The 17,396-nt window shown below is 37.5% G+C and overlaps 2 protein-coding genes across 2 annotated transcripts in view; both read right to left on the reverse strand.

Moving 5' to 3' along the window:
• LOC113770122 (anthocyanidin 3-O-glucosyltransferase 2-like) overlaps positions 1-17,396 on the reverse strand; it is a 72,428-nt gene that overhangs the window by 45,442 nt on the left and 9,590 nt on the right. The gene's annotated exons all lie outside the window — the stretch shown is intronic.
• LOC113770120 (anthocyanidin 3-O-glucosyltransferase 2-like) lies at positions 1,649-3,503 on the reverse strand. Its single transcript, XM_027314489.1, has one exon. The coding sequence runs from the start codon at positions 3,386-3,388 to the stop codon at positions 1,949-1,951; it is 1,440 nt and encodes a 479-aa protein (XP_027170290.1). The 5' UTR covers positions 3,389-3,503; the 3' UTR covers positions 1,649-1,948.

A 17,396-nucleotide genomic window follows, 5' to 3' on the forward strand; every position in this document is an offset into this window, starting at 1 on the left:
ACCTTGATGATTATTCCTCTCAGTAGTGGTTGGGAGATATCTGCCACCACTAGAAGTTTCAGATATCTTCCTTCTTTACTCCCAGTCTGAGGAACAATCACCTCTCTTACCATGTGAAAGTTTGAGCTTATCTTTTTTCCAGCTTCCTTAGACATCCAATGTACCGGCAAGTTCCATACCTGTACCCATAAGGGTGGTAACCTGAAAGCTTATTATCCTCCTCTATACCTTCATACCACTTACTTAGCACCAGCACTTGGTTGTCTATTATCCAAGGTCCTCCATTCAAAACCCTCTGTCTATCACTCTCTGACGGTAAAATGAATTGGAACAGGTTCGGTCCTAGCTCCACCACTTGCAATTCTCTTGGGTAGCTCCATGCTGCTATCACAAAGTTCTTAATCCCAGTGTAGTTTGACACTTTCTCTCCCATTGCCTTACCAATCAAGCTATTTTTGCACTCTTTAACCCCTCCAACTATATCCTCGTTCACCATCCATGAGTTCCCTTACCGCTTTTTCAACTTGCTCAGCTCTTACTATCTCTTGATTCTTATTTTCTTCAAAATAATCCAAGCAAATTTCCACTGCAATTCCCAACTCTTTCACCTCCTGAAAAGCATTCAGCTGTTGCTCCGCGTGCAACGGCCATGTAGCCATTGGCACGCCACTCCATATATTCTCCAACGTTAAATTCCAAGCACAATGCGACACAAAACCGCCCACAGCCGGGTGCGACAAAACCGTCCGCAGCCCGGTACTGTCACTTTCGTTTTTGAAATCTTTGGTATTTAAATAATTTGTGGATGTCAATTGGCAACAATAATAATTGTTTTTCCTGTAAATGATTAAGGTTCGTTTGTTACAAACCTGATGCAATACTGAAAATATGCACCAAATTTTTGTTAGACGAATATTTGCCACAGCTATTTGTCAACATTTTCAATCCACATTTGTATTTTTGTAGGAGATGGCAGTAATTAAGTGTGGTTAATACTCGAAAGTTCAACATATCATAGAACTTGAAGATAAATGAGTATTTAGAAATAGACGGACACTGGCAGTTACATTGGATGTAGTTAAATTTTGTTGTTATACTTCTTATAATGTTTAACTGGCATAAATTACTGTATTGCCCGTGACTTCTGAACTAGTAGAATATTTTTCTCGAAATTCTGCGAAAAGACAACCAAGTCCCGCAAAATTATGATGAAAGAATCCTCAATATCGATGTTTTACAATTTACACCTGTGAACTTCGTTTTTTTTTTCAAAAACATTTTTGTATTTCTATCTTGGCAGCCACCTTTTGAACTTCTTTACAAATATTTTTCCAAGTCGATCCAATGCCAAATCAAGTAGTACTACTAATGCTCAGGTTTTCAAATGCATTACTTGTGTATTTTATTTGTTTAATTAATGTTTTCGTAATCTGCTAGTGATCAAGCTCAGAAGAAGCACATGCAAATAGCTATGCCATTGGAGAAGACAAAGGAAGCTGGCTGGAGGAAGATTTGGTGCTATCTGAGTAATGTGTGGGTTGAAAAGATTGAATCAAGATACACTCTCAACAGCTCTCTAGCCACTCTACTGCAAGATATATGCTGCCTACAAATCTCATTTTACTGAATTCTTAGTAATGGCCAGAAATTGGAAAGAAAATGTTGCATTAATTAGTGAGACTAGTTCAACAAGATAAGGGCTGTTTTTTCACTGTTTTATTCAACTGCAACATATTCAAAAGTCTGTGGGGGCAGAATGTATCAATGATTCTTAACAAGATTAGATTAACAAGAGTAGGACAGTACCTTGTTCTCAAGAGCTCAAGGTTTTTGAGACTCACTTAACAGATAAAAGGCTTTTTTTTTTCTTTTCAACTGTTTCATTCAACTGCAACATATTCGAAAGACTGTGGAGCAGAATGTATCAATGATTCCACATTTGCACCAATTAAGCTGAAGACCTTGAACAAATGTCTTGAATAAGATTCCCCAAAGCGAAATAAGATGATCCACCTTCCTTTGTAGCTAGTCTGCTTTTCTCGCTGAATTCTTTAACCCTTATCCTTACTTCATTCTCAACATCCATGATTTCCCTTATGCCTTTCTCTACCTGCTCGGCTGGCACCAGAGCTTGATTTTCCTTTTGTTGATTGTAGTCCAAACTAATTTCCACAGCAATTCCTAACTCTCTGACCAATTGGAATGCATTCAGCTGTTGCTCAGCTTGTACGGGCCAGGTGGCAATAGGCACCCCACAAAAGATGCTCTCCAACGTTGAATTCCAGCCGCAGTGTGACACAAATCCCCCAACAGCCGAATGTGACAGCACGGCCAATTGTGGAACCCAACCCACGACTTTTCCGATCGAAGCCGTTTGATTCAAGAACCCTTCGGGCAGCGCAAGTTCAAGATTCTCATAATCCCTAGGAAATCCTCCATCCTTTGCAGGGGGCTGCCTGAGAACCCATAGGAACCGATGACCACTTCTCTCAATGCCATGAGCTATTTCTTGAACTTGGTCCGGATGGAAAGTCGCCAAGCTGCCAAAACAGAGAAAAACTACCGAGTTTTTAGGCTGACAATCCAGCCATTTCATCATTGCTGAACAATCTTCACTAGATTGAGTGTGGATTTGGGACCTATTTAGAATAGGCCCGACAGGAAAGATTGGTGGCAAGCTAGATTTACCATAATAAGAATCTAATGAAAAAGAACTAATAGCATTAGATTCAAGATCACTGAAAGTGTTCACTATGATTCCTTTAGCCCTTCTGTAGTCACGGGTCCATTTCAAAACGAAGGTCGACCAATGTTCCTTCTGGGTTGCTATAGCTGGGAGGACGCCGATTGGAACTGGTTTTGCAAAACTAGGGAGAATTAAATGGCTTACCCCTTTAACCAGATCAGATATGCCCCGGTTTTGCTCGTCTTCAAGGGTTTGGAAATGAAGCATCAGACCAAGAAAAGCCGCACCAGAGGTGAAGAATAAGTAGGTAGGAACTCCAAGCTCGTCAGCAACGTCAATCATGGTCGTGCTAACCAAGTCAATCAAAAGCCCAGATAATTTTTGAGTTTTTGAGGCTATTTCTCTCACATGAGGTTTCTGATATTCTAGGAGCTTGAAAGTGAAGCCCATTCTATGTGTGATATTCCAATCAGAGGTGTCTTCTGGTGTTGGAAGGTGGTGGAAGTGGAGGCCTTCAACATTTGTGGCAGCGATGAGGGACTGAATTCTGGCTGTGCCATGGGGATCAATTGGCAGCTCCATGATCAGGGCTGTGATTGATAATTGATTGTTTCTTGCAAGCATCAGCTTGGCCAGCTCAAGGGCCTGTGTCAAGTGCCCCATTCGAGGTGAAACCATCATCAGGAGCTTAAATTTCTCCATTTGATACAGGAGAAGAAGGTTAAGAGGGGATGGAATTGTTGATCTAGTGCAAGAAGGATGCCCTTTGAGGTTAGTAAGTTCAGAGATTTTGCATAGAAGTTGCTTGTCAAAATTGGGATCTATGCTAGTATTTGAGAGATTTTGCAGATCTACGGCGGTCCCATCTCTTGCAGAAGCATGTGCTTGTATTTGTCTGGAGTAAGGTGATTCGCTGGCACTTGGAGATCCAGACGACCAAACGTTTTTTTTTTTTTTGTCAATTTCTGAGAGAACTCAGACTTTTAGCATATAAATCGAAATCCCCGAACAACCTTCAAAAGCCGGCAACTTTTGAAGGCGTTCAGGGGACTTATAAACTAACCCCCCAAACCCCCCCATAGTCGATGTGGGATAGAACCTCCACAGGGACCCTGCTGCTAGAAAGTAAAGACCCCCCAAGTACCCCGGACGGAGAGTTCTGTCTTTTTGTCAATTTCTGAGAGAACTCAGACTTTTAGCGTATAAATCGAAATCCCCGAACAATCTTCAAAAGCCGGCAACTTTTGAAGGCGTCCAAGGGACTGACCAAACGTAACTTCATTGACTTCAATGCTTCTTCATTGAATTGACTGAGCTCTGGGGTCCTATCAGGGGGCGAATTTGTGGGTTGGTGTTGTTTTGGGGTTGTTTAAAATTGAAAATTGTCCAAAAATTGGTGTTGTTTGTTGGTGAATAAGGACTCGGGCTGGAATGGTTGTCAGTGCCACCGGTTCAAAAGTTTGTGTGCATTGTGCATACAATGTAATATTATTTGTACATAGTGTAATACTGGAATAACAACGAGTAACACTGGAATAACATTTTATGGGTCTTACACATGTTAAAATTTGAACTTTACAAATTTTGTTGGCCAAACTTTGGCCATTAACTGTCAGGGACGATAACCGTCCCTGCCCCTCCTTCGGTGAATCAGGGTCACCACATCTGCGACCTGAGGTTTCTAATAAAAATTCTTTTAATTTTTATTTATTTTGAAGTCGCTTTAGGAATAGGACCCATTATCTTCCATTGTTCTATAGCCGCTCATGAGTAGAGCGCATCCCATTTTGTTCTATAGCCGCTCGTGAGGGTGTGGTGATTTTTATGCATCTCCGCTCACGAGATGAGCAGCAATACATTTTCTTTTCTTTTTTCTTTTCCTTTTTAATAAAATGTAACTTTTAACCGTGACTATTTTTTTTTCCGTAAAACTAATTATGTGTTATTTGGCTCAATTAGGGTTTAAGGTTTAACGTTTTACATGAAATCCTAATTTCCAAACCATCACAGTATAGCCCTTTAACTCTAATTTTCAAATCAAAATTCTTTAATCATATTACTAAAACTCAATTACTAAAATCTTATTATAAACCAGAATTATCAAAAAATTTAATATATGATATTGAAATAAAGTTAATTTTATAAATTTAGATGATAATCTAGAAATTCGCCTTTTTCCCTGGCGAATTTCTAAGAATATTGCTAAAATAAAAATCTATCATAAAATTGGTGTTTTTTAGAGTTATTTCTGATATTAGGGTCATCGAAATAATGGTGAATTTCTAAGAATATTGCTAAAATAAAAATCTATCATAAAATTGGTGTTCTCTGAGAGTTATTTCTGATATTAGGGTCGCCGCAATTACGATATTAAAATTTATAAATTTATAAAATTAACATTATTCTTGATTATCATCTAAATTTATAAAATTAACATTATTCTTATATCATATATATTAAATTTTTGATAATTCTGGTTTATAATAGGATTTTAGTAATAGAGTTTTAGTAATACGATTTAAGAATTTTGATTTTAAAATTAGGGTTAAAGGGTTATACTCTGATGGTTTGGAAATTAGGATTTCATGTAAAACGTTAAACTAATTGAGCCAAATAACATATAATTCGTTTTACGGAAAAAAATCGTTGCAGTTAAAGTTATATTTTATTAAAAAGGAAAAAAAAAGAAAAAGAATGGCGATGCATAAACAACAATAAAACCTCATAGGACAAAATGGGTCCTATTCCTTCACCGCTCATAAATCTTTACAAAAACTGAAAAAAAAAAAATTAAAGCGACTCCAAAATAAATGAGAATTAAAAGAATTTTTATTAGAAGCCTCACGTCACAAATGCGGCGACTCCTTATTCAGCAACCCACCTCAAATAACACCAATTATTGGACAAATTTCAATTTTAACGATATTCCAAGAAATTCACCCCTAGCAGAGATGCTGTCGAGTTGAATCGATATCGAGTGATACCATACTCGAACTCAAACTCGGATGTTATGAGCATTACTTGAGTTCAAGTTCGAGCTTGACCAAGTCCCATATTTCAGACTCGAATTGCACTCGATATAGTTGAAAATAACTCGAGCTCAAATTCATATAAGATTTGAATTCGAATATCCAAGTTAAGCTCAAAAAATGAGCTCGAAAACCTTTGTTTCCTAGACCAGAATTCAGCAAAAATTGAGTGCAAAAAATCTGTGCTTTCCTTCAACAAAATAGCAACTCATATTAAAACATGCAGTGTTCTTCATTTCAACAAAAATTCCAACCATGTGATTCAAGCACTTTAAAATCCACAGTACCAAACTAGTTAATATGACAGTTTCTCAATAGCCAAAATAGGCATGTAAGTAAAAGAAATAGAGAACTTGATATTAATAGAATTTAGTCACAACACACTAATTTGAGATCAAGTTCTGTATACAACATTCTATTAAGATCCATTGTCAAGATTCTATACAACAATTCATGTACAGATTTAGTCAAAAGTCAAAACGCAACTTGATAGCTGCTATATAACATGCACTTGAGTAGAAAAAAAAAATCACCAGATTCACTACAGCTGTCCTGATTTTGCATAGAAGTTGCTTGTCAAAATTGGGATCTATGCTAGTAATTTTTTTTGTCAGTAAGCAGAAACACACACACCCAATTAGATTAGAAACACTCGGAAGTTAGCAGTTAAACAACCCATGAAGAGTAATCTAAGGGGAACCCACAAGAAACCTAGTAATTGGGTGTGTGTGTGTAATTGAGAGATCTATGCTAGTAATTGGGAGTGTTTTTTAAAAACTAATTTTTCAAATGCAATAAAAATTTTTAAAAAGCACTCTAAAAGGTAATCTAAAAATTAGTTTAACTTTTTTTAAAATTTTAAAAAATATCTCAAAATATATTCTAAAAACTCTTCTACTTTTAAATATTCCAAAATATTTTCTGAAAATATTCCAAAATATAATCTAAAAATTCTGCTACAGCAAAATTTTTTACAAATATCTCCAAAAACAGCTAATCCAAACGGAGTATATTTCTTCGGCAGTCCTATATCTTGCAGAAGCATGTGTTTGTATTTGTTTGGAGAAAGGTGATTTGCTGGGACATATGATCCAGAGGACAGTTCTGTTGGATCACGTAAGTTCATTGACTTGACTTCAATGCTTCTTCAACAAACCCAAAAATGATTACCAGAAGCCCGTGACAAGGGTAAGCCTAAAATGACTTGACTAGCGCCTGACCAATTGGTTCGATAAATTGTGCTAGGCTGGTATTTATTATGTAATCATTCTCTTAAGTGGAGTCTAAATGATCTAAATGTACAGTGTAATTCTTTGTCATTTAACACAAACCTGTTAAACAATTGATAGAAATATATACCTATAGAGTTTTGTGGTCTTATGAACATTAGAGAAGCAATTTAAGTTATAAGTAACTTTATCAATGATTAATTGTTCAATCCTCTAACCAAAAGTAGCTAGTTGTTTTAATTGAGAATTGGTTTGTTTCCTCTAAACTCTAATGTTTGCACAAATTGCAACAAGGTCGCTATATTAAAGATCTTAACGTGCTGTGACGTTGATTGAGAGAAGGACCAATCATTGCTCCAACAAATTGATAGCCTGAATCAAGTCTTGATGCTCCTTTCAACAGAGGTAACAACAACGTATCCTCACAAGAACATTTGTCCTCAAAAGTTTTAAGGGTAAATTACTATTTACCTCCTTGTCACATTTTATCGCATAATTCTCCTATGGTTCAATAGTATTTGCTTGACCCTGTGTTGCTTTATTAAAGTAGAAAATGAATAGAAAGCAGCTCCAGTTTAATGATATCTGGTTAAACTTTTTCCAATTTGACCAGTACACCCTCTTGAAATGCATTTGAAATATGAAATATGGCATATGCTAACATATGGAAAATCCACTTAACTCCTCTTGTGGCTTTGCATTTGACTATATAATCCCATTGTAGTTTAGTAGTACCTACATAGTATTAGTTTAAAATTAGGGTTAAAAATAGAAAAGCCCCATGTGGTTTCATATCATACGCGTCGGTACCCCATGGTTTGAATTATTCTAAAAAGTCGACGAAAATCGTTAAAATAGACCGAGTTGAATGAAAAGACGAAAATACCCTAAAGATGCAAAGGTACCACTTTCAGTCAATTGAAGTCTATTCCCAAATTGCCGCTCCCACCACTGGCCAGCCCATAGCTCCTCCTCCACCACTTTCATCTCTCCAATTCACACTTCCAAATTCCATTCATTACTAGTTAAGAGTCAGTAGTCACTCTTGAGTTACTATTAGTTTTCTTTTGGGAAGAAAAAAAAAATGGCCTTATCCTCCCCAGTTCTCGCCCTCTTTCATCTCCAACTTCCATCACATAAATCATTATCATCAAAGTCCTTCACTCGAAAGCTCAGTGTCCACCTGATCAGAGCTTCCGTATCAGAAAGACCATCATCAATTTCCCCACCATCTCGGCAACCCAGCCCACAAAGCTGCCGTTCAGAAAAATCCCGGGTGACTAGGGGCTTCCCTTGATTGGCCCTTTCAAGGACAGACTCGACTACTTCTACAACCAAGGCTGAAAGACCTCTTCACCGGCACTTTCATGCCCTCTACTGAACTCATCGGCGGCTACTGTGTCCTCTCCTACCTTGATCCATCCGAGTCCAACCACGCCAAGCTTAAGAAGCTCATGTTCTTCCACCTCTCATACCGCTGAGACCATGTCATCTCGAAGTTCCAGAAGAGCTACACCGAGCTATTCGACGGCCTCAAGCAGGAACTCGCCACCAATGGCAAAGCCAAATTCAATGAAGCCAATGATCAGATAGCTTTCAGCCTCCTAGCTCGATCCCTCTATGACGCAAACCCCGCCGACTCACAACTCGGCCGTGATGGCCCTAAACTCGTCGGAAAATGGGTGGTTTTCCAGTTTCATCCCGTCCTGAAGGTCGGCCTCCCCAACGTCCTTGAAGACCTGTTGATCCACACCTTCCCTTTACCTCCGGCTCTGTTACCTGCAATTGAGTGAGAGTGAAATGATTTTTATTAAAGTGTGAAGGGTACAATAGGTATATCTGGTGAAAGTTTGTGATAAAACTTTATTTTCCGTAAGAAACACGCGCCTTTCCAGTGCGTTTAATACAAACGCTTTACATTTGACATTTTCCGTCGACTTTTTAGAATAATTCAAACCATGGGGTACCGACACATATGATATGAAACCACAGGGGGTTTTTCTGTACGATAGCTATACCACTGGGGGCTTTTCTGCTTTTAACCCTTAAAATTATGATGTATATGTAAATGTCCCAATATTGGTATTAGTATTATTTTGTTTCTATTAAAGAGAGATTTCAAATCTTAAAATAAAGAGTGGAGAAAGGAGAGAGCTTCAGAGTTGAACCAAGAATCTTATAATCGCATGGCTAATGTTTCTCCTAGCTAGCCTAGGTCTTGGGTCATTGTTGATACTTATTTTATTTGTTAAAAGAGTTCTCACATTAAAAACTTATTAGAACTTTGTTTGCCAAAGGAAACAAAATGTTGTATGTTGGAAAAATGTTTCCCACTGTTTTTTGTTCCCTTGGCAAACATTGTGCTGAAACAAATTTTTTTTTTTTTTTATCTGTGAGTGAAAGGTTTTAAACCCTGAATCTCCTACTTATAATTTCTTTTAGCTTAACATCCAATCCAACTCTTCCCCTCCTGAAACAAGATATGGCTACAGATAAATTGAACTAACAATTGTTACATCAAATAATTTATGAGCACATAGTTCCACAATTTCACTCTCATATTCTCCATAGGATCTTTTCTCAGTTCACTTGACCAAAACGAAAAACTGGAATAACATTTACCGGTAAAAAAATGTTTGATAATCCAGCAAATGTTTAAAACTAATAAATTCAGTATTTTTTTTCTATTAAACTTATTTGACAATAGAATTCTTTCATTTCTGAATACAGCATGCATGTAGTAGAGTACTTTAGTTCAACTCAAATGTATTGATTATCAAACCGAATGGATATGACTTTGTGATTACAGCAATTAAAACTTCAAGACTGAGATTTCAATTTTCAGATTTCACACTTCAATTTTTAGTTTTTACCAAACCTCCCCAATACTTGGGAAGCTTGATGGAGGCTACTGCACAGAGTCAACATCAAATTCTCAAAGGCCACACGAAATGAACAGCCTTCCTTCATAGCTTGCCTACATTTCTCGGTAAACTATTTGACCTTTTTCCTCACCATCCATGACTTCCCTTATTCCTTTCTCTATTTGTTCTGCCTTCGCCAAAGGTTGATGCTCATCAGCTTCGTTGTAATCCAAACTAATTTCCACAGCCATTGCTAACTCTTTCACCAGTTGGAATGCATTGAACTGTTGCTCTCCAACAATGGCCATGCAGCAATTGGCACACCACACCAAATACTCTCCAATATTGAATTCCAGCCACAATGTGACACAAATCCACCCATAGCAGGGTGTGACAAAATGGCCATTTGTGGAATCCAGCCCACAACTTTTCCAATTAATGTCGTTCGATCCAAGAATCCTTGAGGGAAAACAAGTCCATGATTTTCAAATTCCCCTGCAAATTCTCCATTTTTTGCCGGGGCTGCCTAAGAACCCAAAGAAATTGGTAGCCACTTTTTTCAAATCCTACTACTTTTTCTTTCACTTGATCCAGCACAAAACTTCCCATACTACCAAAACAGAAGAAAACAACTGATTTTTCCGGTTGGATATCCAGCCATTCCATCATTTCTAAATGGTCATTAGTGGATTGAGTTTGGATTTGGGACGTATTGAAAACTGGACCAATAGGGAAAATTGATGGCAATCTTGACGTATATGAAGACACAAATAGATTATGTCCTCAAAAAATAGAGAAAAATGCAGTTTTGGTACCCAAACTTTGACGCACGAGCAGTTTTAGTCCCCAAATTTTGGAGGAAAACAAATTTGGTACCCGAATTTTCAAATTTTGAGCACATTAAGTACCCTGAACGATTTTTTCCCAAATTGCTACCAAAAAAAGCCACGTGTCTAGCCACAATTGTATGAAAAAAATGCAAAAAAATTTCAAGTGCTATTCTAATACTAAATATTAAATTTAAGGACTAATAGCATAATAAAGTAAAAATCCAAGGACTAAAATAAAAGAAGAAGAAAATGATAGTGCACTGAAACACGTAGAGTCTTCACTTGCAGTGCACATCGTTTTCACTTCTACTTTAGAATTTGTTCCGTTTTGATTGTCAGAGGTGGTTCTACTGGAGTTGAGCTTGCTGCAGAAATTTCTCCAAAATGGAACAAAAGTGAATTTGAACTTGGGCTAGGGAGATTTTCACCTGATCCGCTGTGGACAGGACGATACTTTTCCCCAGTAGACCCTCTTTGGGAGAAGAATTCATCATCCTCGTCGGAACCCATGTTGCTTGCAGCACCATTTCTGTAGTCTTGGTGGAAATGGTGGTGTTGCTGCTGTTGACGTGGCAGCGGCGGCAGTGGTTGGAGCTCCGGCGAGCCTAGCCGTTGTTACTGAAGTGAAGCTAAAACCGAAGCTGAAGGAACAGTATTATGGTGATCTTCTGAGCTCTGAGGAATATTAGATGCCTCATTTTTAACATCTCTGGAGCTTACTAGTGCTCCCAGGTAGAGAAATTCTGAGCTGTTAGAGGAAGGAGTGTGGCGGGGCAGCTGTGGCGGCAGAGGTGTTCCCGGAAGTGGGTTTTTTGTGGTGGTACTATCGGAAGGAGTGGCGTTGGGCGAGAAAAGGCGAAGACTGTCTGTCTTGGAGAAAGCCCGTTGGTGTTGGTGGTAGTAGCGGAGGCGTCGGTGGTGGTAGAGGAGGATAAAGGCAGCAATTCCGGCGATGAAGACGGTGGAGACAAGGGATACTGAGACAATGACAGCTATCAATTTGTGAGAATGGGCCTGTTATTAGAGAAAGAGGAAGAATGGGGGAGGATGAGGGAGGAGATATTGGCAGGAAAAGTTGACAAAACAGAGGGGAGAGCGGTGAAGAAGCTGGCGGAGGAGACCAAATAGAAGGGAAAAATGGGTTGTTTTCGGACTGAGGATTAGTGGGAGGTGAAGTGAGGAGAAAGCGTACTTTGGTTGGAGCTGAGGTTAAGACTGTGGGGAGGGGAAAGGAGGTTGAGGTAGGGTGGTTGGTGGAGGAGCTGATGGAAGTGAATGGCTAACAGGGAACAATGGTTGATAGAGGATACGGTGACCGTAGTGGTGGCTAGTGGTGGTGGTGGTGGAGGAGGAGGAGGAAGCTGTGGTGAAGAAAGAAGTAAAGAAACAGCAGTAAATGCAAAAGAAAATATTACTAATACTGGTAAAATTCTTCATCTTTAGCTAGAGAAAGTCTTTAATTAACGAGCTCTGTTTTCTCCTCTTCAGTATCTGTTCCATTAACAAAAAAGTAGTAGTGAAAACGATGTGCACTGCAAGTGAAGAATCTACATGTTCCAGTGCACCATTGTTTTCTTCTTCTTTTATTTTAGTCCTTGGATTTTTACTTTATTACACTATTAGTCCTTAAATTTAATAGTTAGTATTAGAATGGCACTTGAAATTTTTTTGGGCTTTGTTCATACAATTGTGGCCGGACACGTGGCTTTTTCCGGTAGCAATTTGGGAAAAAATCGTTTAGGGTATTTAATGTGCTCAAAATTTGAAAATCTTTTTGGTCCAAAATTTGGGGACTAAAACTACTCGTGCGTCAAAGTTTAGGTACCAAAACTGTATTTTTCTCCAAAAAATATTAAAAAACAAAAGTCTTGTGTATCTGGTAAGAAAAATAACAAAAGACGCAATTACAATATGAAGTGTATAATAAGATGAGGTGAGAGTACTATTTCTTGTTCACCTGGTTTAACCAACTGCTTTATGAGTAATTGGCTACTAAAAAAACTTTAAGGCTTTACTTAGATATAGGTCAAGGGATCAAATCTCTTGGCCTGTATTCTGAAAAATCCTAGCCACTAATAGAGTTTTAAAACTCTATTTGGATGTAGGATGCATTCTAAAAGTCTAGACGTTTTTAGAAATTTCGCTAGCGAGTGCGTAGGCATCTGTTTGGGTAGGTGATGATTCAGTCCCCTCCGAATTTTTCTTGGACCTCTCTAGGTCCCCCCTTTTCCTAGTATAAAGTAGGTATAGTTCTAAAGTAGATTCTATCGTGTCCGGGAAAAAAAAAAAAGAGAGAGAGAGTACTACTTCTTGCTCACCTAGTTTTTTTTTCCCTCTGCATTGTCTATCTAATAAATCTCACACCCTTACTTTAGGGTAAAATAAATATCTCAAAGTATATTCCCACGTTATTTAGCAATACTGTCATATAAATAGCAAAATTTTTTGCATGTAGAGAGAAAGGATAGATTGTTGTAAGAGTAAAAAAAAGAAGAGAGAGAGAGAGAAGAGCTAACAACTACTTATCCAATGAACACGCAATGAATTTTCTGTTCCACACCCTGTGCCACTCACTGTCCCACTTTTCATTATATTGCTATTTCTCTTTCATAAATATCATATTTTAGTTCTTTTTTGTTTCATAAAGATTCAATAACTATTAATTCAGTAAAAACTAAATACAACAGTTTCAAAAAAGCAATATATAATATAAAATTAAAAATACAACAGAAAATTCATAAAAAATTTCATTTTTTATGCATTTTGATTTTTGAGTTTGTTAAATTTTGTATATTAATAGGTTACAATTTTGTCATTTATTTTATAATTAATTCTTTCATATTATCTTACTAAATGTGCATTAATTGGCGGAATCTATTCACTTTTGAAAATTTGCATTTATTGCAGGGAGTGGAACAAAATACCATAAAAATGTGTCAAATTTGACGGTAGTCAGCAGAAGATTTTGAGTAGCAGTTAACAAGATGGAGACTAATTCGATTATGTTTCCTTATTTAGTAGAAAATATGGAGAGCAGATCCTCTGTCCAATATTTTATGTCCAATTTCCTGTCCAATGTGAAACTACGTAGTTTCACTTATTATATTTGCTGATGTGGCAACTAAAAATAGGTGGCTATTTGGCTGCCTTATACTTCTTCTTTTTTCATCTTTTTTGTCTTTCCTTTGTTTACACAACTTTGTTACAATTCCCATCTTTTTTAAATATTTTTTTGTATTTGTTGTGTAAACAAATACAAAGTTGTGTAAATAAAGGAAACCCAAAAAAGAAGAAAGAAAAAGAAATATAAGGCAGCCAAACAGCCACCTATTTTTATTTGCCACATCAGCAGATATAATAAATGAAATTATGTAGTTTCCCATTGGACAGGAAATTAGATACAAAATATTGGACAGAGGATCTGCTCTCGAAAATATGCGACAGACTAGGAGAAAAAGAAGGACACTTCATTTTTCTTTGTTTTGGTAGTTTCCAAAGGACAAGGAAGTCAACAAGGACAAGGACTCTTTTCCTGTGCTTTCTTGGTAGCCATATAGGAGTAGACAAAGGAGATATAGACGAATTAGATAGGAGAATAACAAACCACTTTTTATGACTTTTTAGCTTTTGAATTTTTCGTCTTATTTGATTGTTCTTTCAATTGTTCCATCGGATTGATCATCTCAATTGAGAGACGATGTATGAAACAATTAATTCTGCAATTGTGTGTGGGTTTTCTTCAACGGAAATAAACTAAATATCTTTTTCTAGTCAAGGGACAACAGAGGCTCTGGTTCATCTAAAAATTGTGAGATCGAATTAATTTTATTTATTCTCTGTTGGTAGTGTTTATGGTTGTTTCGTTAATTGAATATTCTGGACCCGGACGTTGAATTAATTTAGCAACCTAATGTCAATTGTAGCGTTAAATTCGTAATTGTTAAATTACTCTAAAATAGTGACGACTGGCATGATTGGAATTGTGTCAGGCGAATACGCAGCCTAATCTAAAATAACCCTGGTAGTGTATTATTTGATTAGAATAGGGCTCCTCTAATACGTAAGGCAATTGGGGAAATAAATCTTACGGGCGTACCAAGAATTATTTCTCGATTAGAGTAGTGATTAACGAGCGTATCTTAGTTATCGACACAGTAAGGAGGAGTTGACTGTCACCGCTTGTTTGACAGTTATAACCTATTTATTAGTTAATAATTGGAACTACCTTTGCATCGATAATCAATTAGGTGAACCATTGTCAAAGTTATTTCTTGACTAGAGCTTAGTTATTATTAATTTGATTTTAATAATTTGTTCTTTAATTTTTAGTTGGATATTTACTTTTATTCGAACAGTTTAATTATTACCATTGCTATAAAAAAAACCCCCATTATTAGTTTGAACTTCAAAAGAGACAAATATGCCCAATCCTTGTGGTTTTGACCCTACTTATCACTATTTACAGAAATTACATTTTATTTGAGCAGGTATTTATTATTGCACAGGTTCGACAACCTGTCAATTTTTTGCGCTATTGCCGGGGACTGGCGTTAGTTAATTTGTTTGTTTTTAAGCTCATTTTCGTTTTAATTTTCTGGTAGTTTTCTAATTTATGCCTCGGTCTTCTCATACAGGCGAATTGATTTTTGACCCTGAAGTAGAGAAGACCGCGCGCCGAACAAAAAAAAGACCAGACAACTCAGAGAAGAGCAATTTGGTACTGCATCTCAGAGACCTGATCCAGAAGTTGAATCAACAAGTTCGCTTGGCGATACTTCGAGTGACCCGGATCGAGGGGAAGTCACTATGGCTAATGCACAGACATTAAGGGAGTTGGCTGCTCCTAATTTAAATCAGCAGCTCTTATGCACCACTTTTTCGAATTTAAATGATAACACCCCGTTTGAGTTAAAATCTAGCCTAATTTATATCTCACCATCTTTTCATGATTTATCAGGTGAGGAGTCTCATGAACAATTGCAAGAGGTCGATGTTGTTTGCAACAGTATAAATTCCCAGGAAATTACGGAAAAACAGATAAAAATGAGGGCCTTCATTTTCTCTCTTAAAAACTCAGCAAAAGATTTGCTGTACTACCTACTCCCAGGTAGTATCACCTCTTGGGATCAGTTGAAGAAAATATTCTTGAAAAAATATTTTCCTGCATCTCGAGTTGCAAGTCTGAGGAAGGAGATATGTGGTATCAAGTAACACCCAGGAGAGTCGCTCTACTATTATTAGGAGAGATTCAAAAAATTATACATCAAATGCCCTCAACACCAAATAAGCGAACAATTGCTCATTCAGTATTTCAATGAGGGGCTACTCTTCAGAGACAGGAGCATTATTGATGCTGCAAGTGGTGGGGCATTGGTGAACAAAACCCCTCGAGAAGCATGGGAGTTAATTGAAGAGATAGCCGAAAATTCGCAGCTGTTCGATACAAGGGAGGATGGCCCAATACGTAAAGTGAATGAGATAGAATCATTATCTATCCAACAACAGTTATCTAAGTTAACATCTTTTGTCAGGCAATTAACTGTAGAAATTGCTCCACAAGCCAAGGTGTGTGGAATTTGTACTGTCATGGATCATTCTACAGAGATGTGTCCAATGATTCAAGAAGAGAATGCGAAACAAGTAAACATGGTTGGTCACGCGCCCGCGCCAAAAAAGCCATATGACCCATATTCAAACACGTATAATCCGGACTGAAGAGATCACCCTAATCTCAACTATGGTGGAAACAGACAATCGAATTTTGTGCCAAATATACCGTAAGGGTATCAACATCAATAACAACCTTATCCACCACCTCCTCCTCCAAGTTCAAGTCCGTCTTTAGATGAGATGATGAAGCAGTTAATTGCTAGCAACGCGCAATTTCAACAAAAGACGGACTCTGATTTACAGAATCTAAGGAATCAAAAAGGACAGATGCAAGCAATGTAGAGTTAGATAAATCAGATGACAATATCAATCAACTGTCTGGAGTCTCAAGTTCACGAAAAATTGCCCTTTCAACCTGAACTGAACCCAAAGAACGTAACTGTAATGACCTCAAGGAGCGGGAAAGAAATTCAGGCATCCAAACTCTTGATTTCAAAGGACAAGAATGAAGAAAAGATTGAGAAAGAACTTGAGAAAAATGACAGAAATAGCAAAAATCCAATGGTACACCCTGACCCAATCATTGAAGTTAAAACTAACCCGCCTCCCTTTCCTAGTAGGTTGGAAAGATCGAAGAAACAGGACAAGGAGAAAGAGATTTTGGAGGTCTTCCATAAGGTAGAGATCAACATTCCCCTATTAGATCCAATCAAGTAAGTGCCAAAGTACGCGAAATTTTTGAAGAACTTGTGTGTCAACCGAGGAAGGCTGAAAAGGCTGAAAAGTACGCGAAATTATTGTAGGGGAGAACGTGCTAGTGGTTTTATAGATGAAACTCCCACCGAAATACGGGGATCCAAGTATGTTTACTATCCCCTGTAGGATAGGTAATACTCTGATTAGAAATACCATGTTGGACTTAGGAGTATCAATCAATATAATGACTAAATCTATTTATGCTTCTTTGAACCTAGGTCCGTTAAAATAAATTGAGAAAATAATCCAATTAGCTGACCGAACGAATGTCTAACCTGATGGGTTGGTTAAAATTAATGAATTGGTATTCCCAACTGATTTTTATGTACTTGACATGGATGATAATCATTCTCCCGACCCTTACCTTTGTTGTTAGGTAGACTCTTCTTGAG

Source organism: Coffea eugenioides, chromosome 5 (genome assembly GCF_003713205.1).
Source record: "Coffea eugenioides isolate CCC68of chromosome 5, Ceug_1.0, whole genome shotgun sequence".
Taxonomy (NCBI): domain Eukaryota; kingdom Viridiplantae; phylum Streptophyta; class Magnoliopsida; order Gentianales; family Rubiaceae; genus Coffea; species Coffea eugenioides.

What these genes read in the sequence shown, in the direction of transcription:
- LOC113770120 (XM_027314489.1), bottom strand. Translation starts at nt 3,388, where the DNA reads ATGGAGAAATTTAAGCTCCTGATGATGGTTTCACCTCGAATGGGGCAC.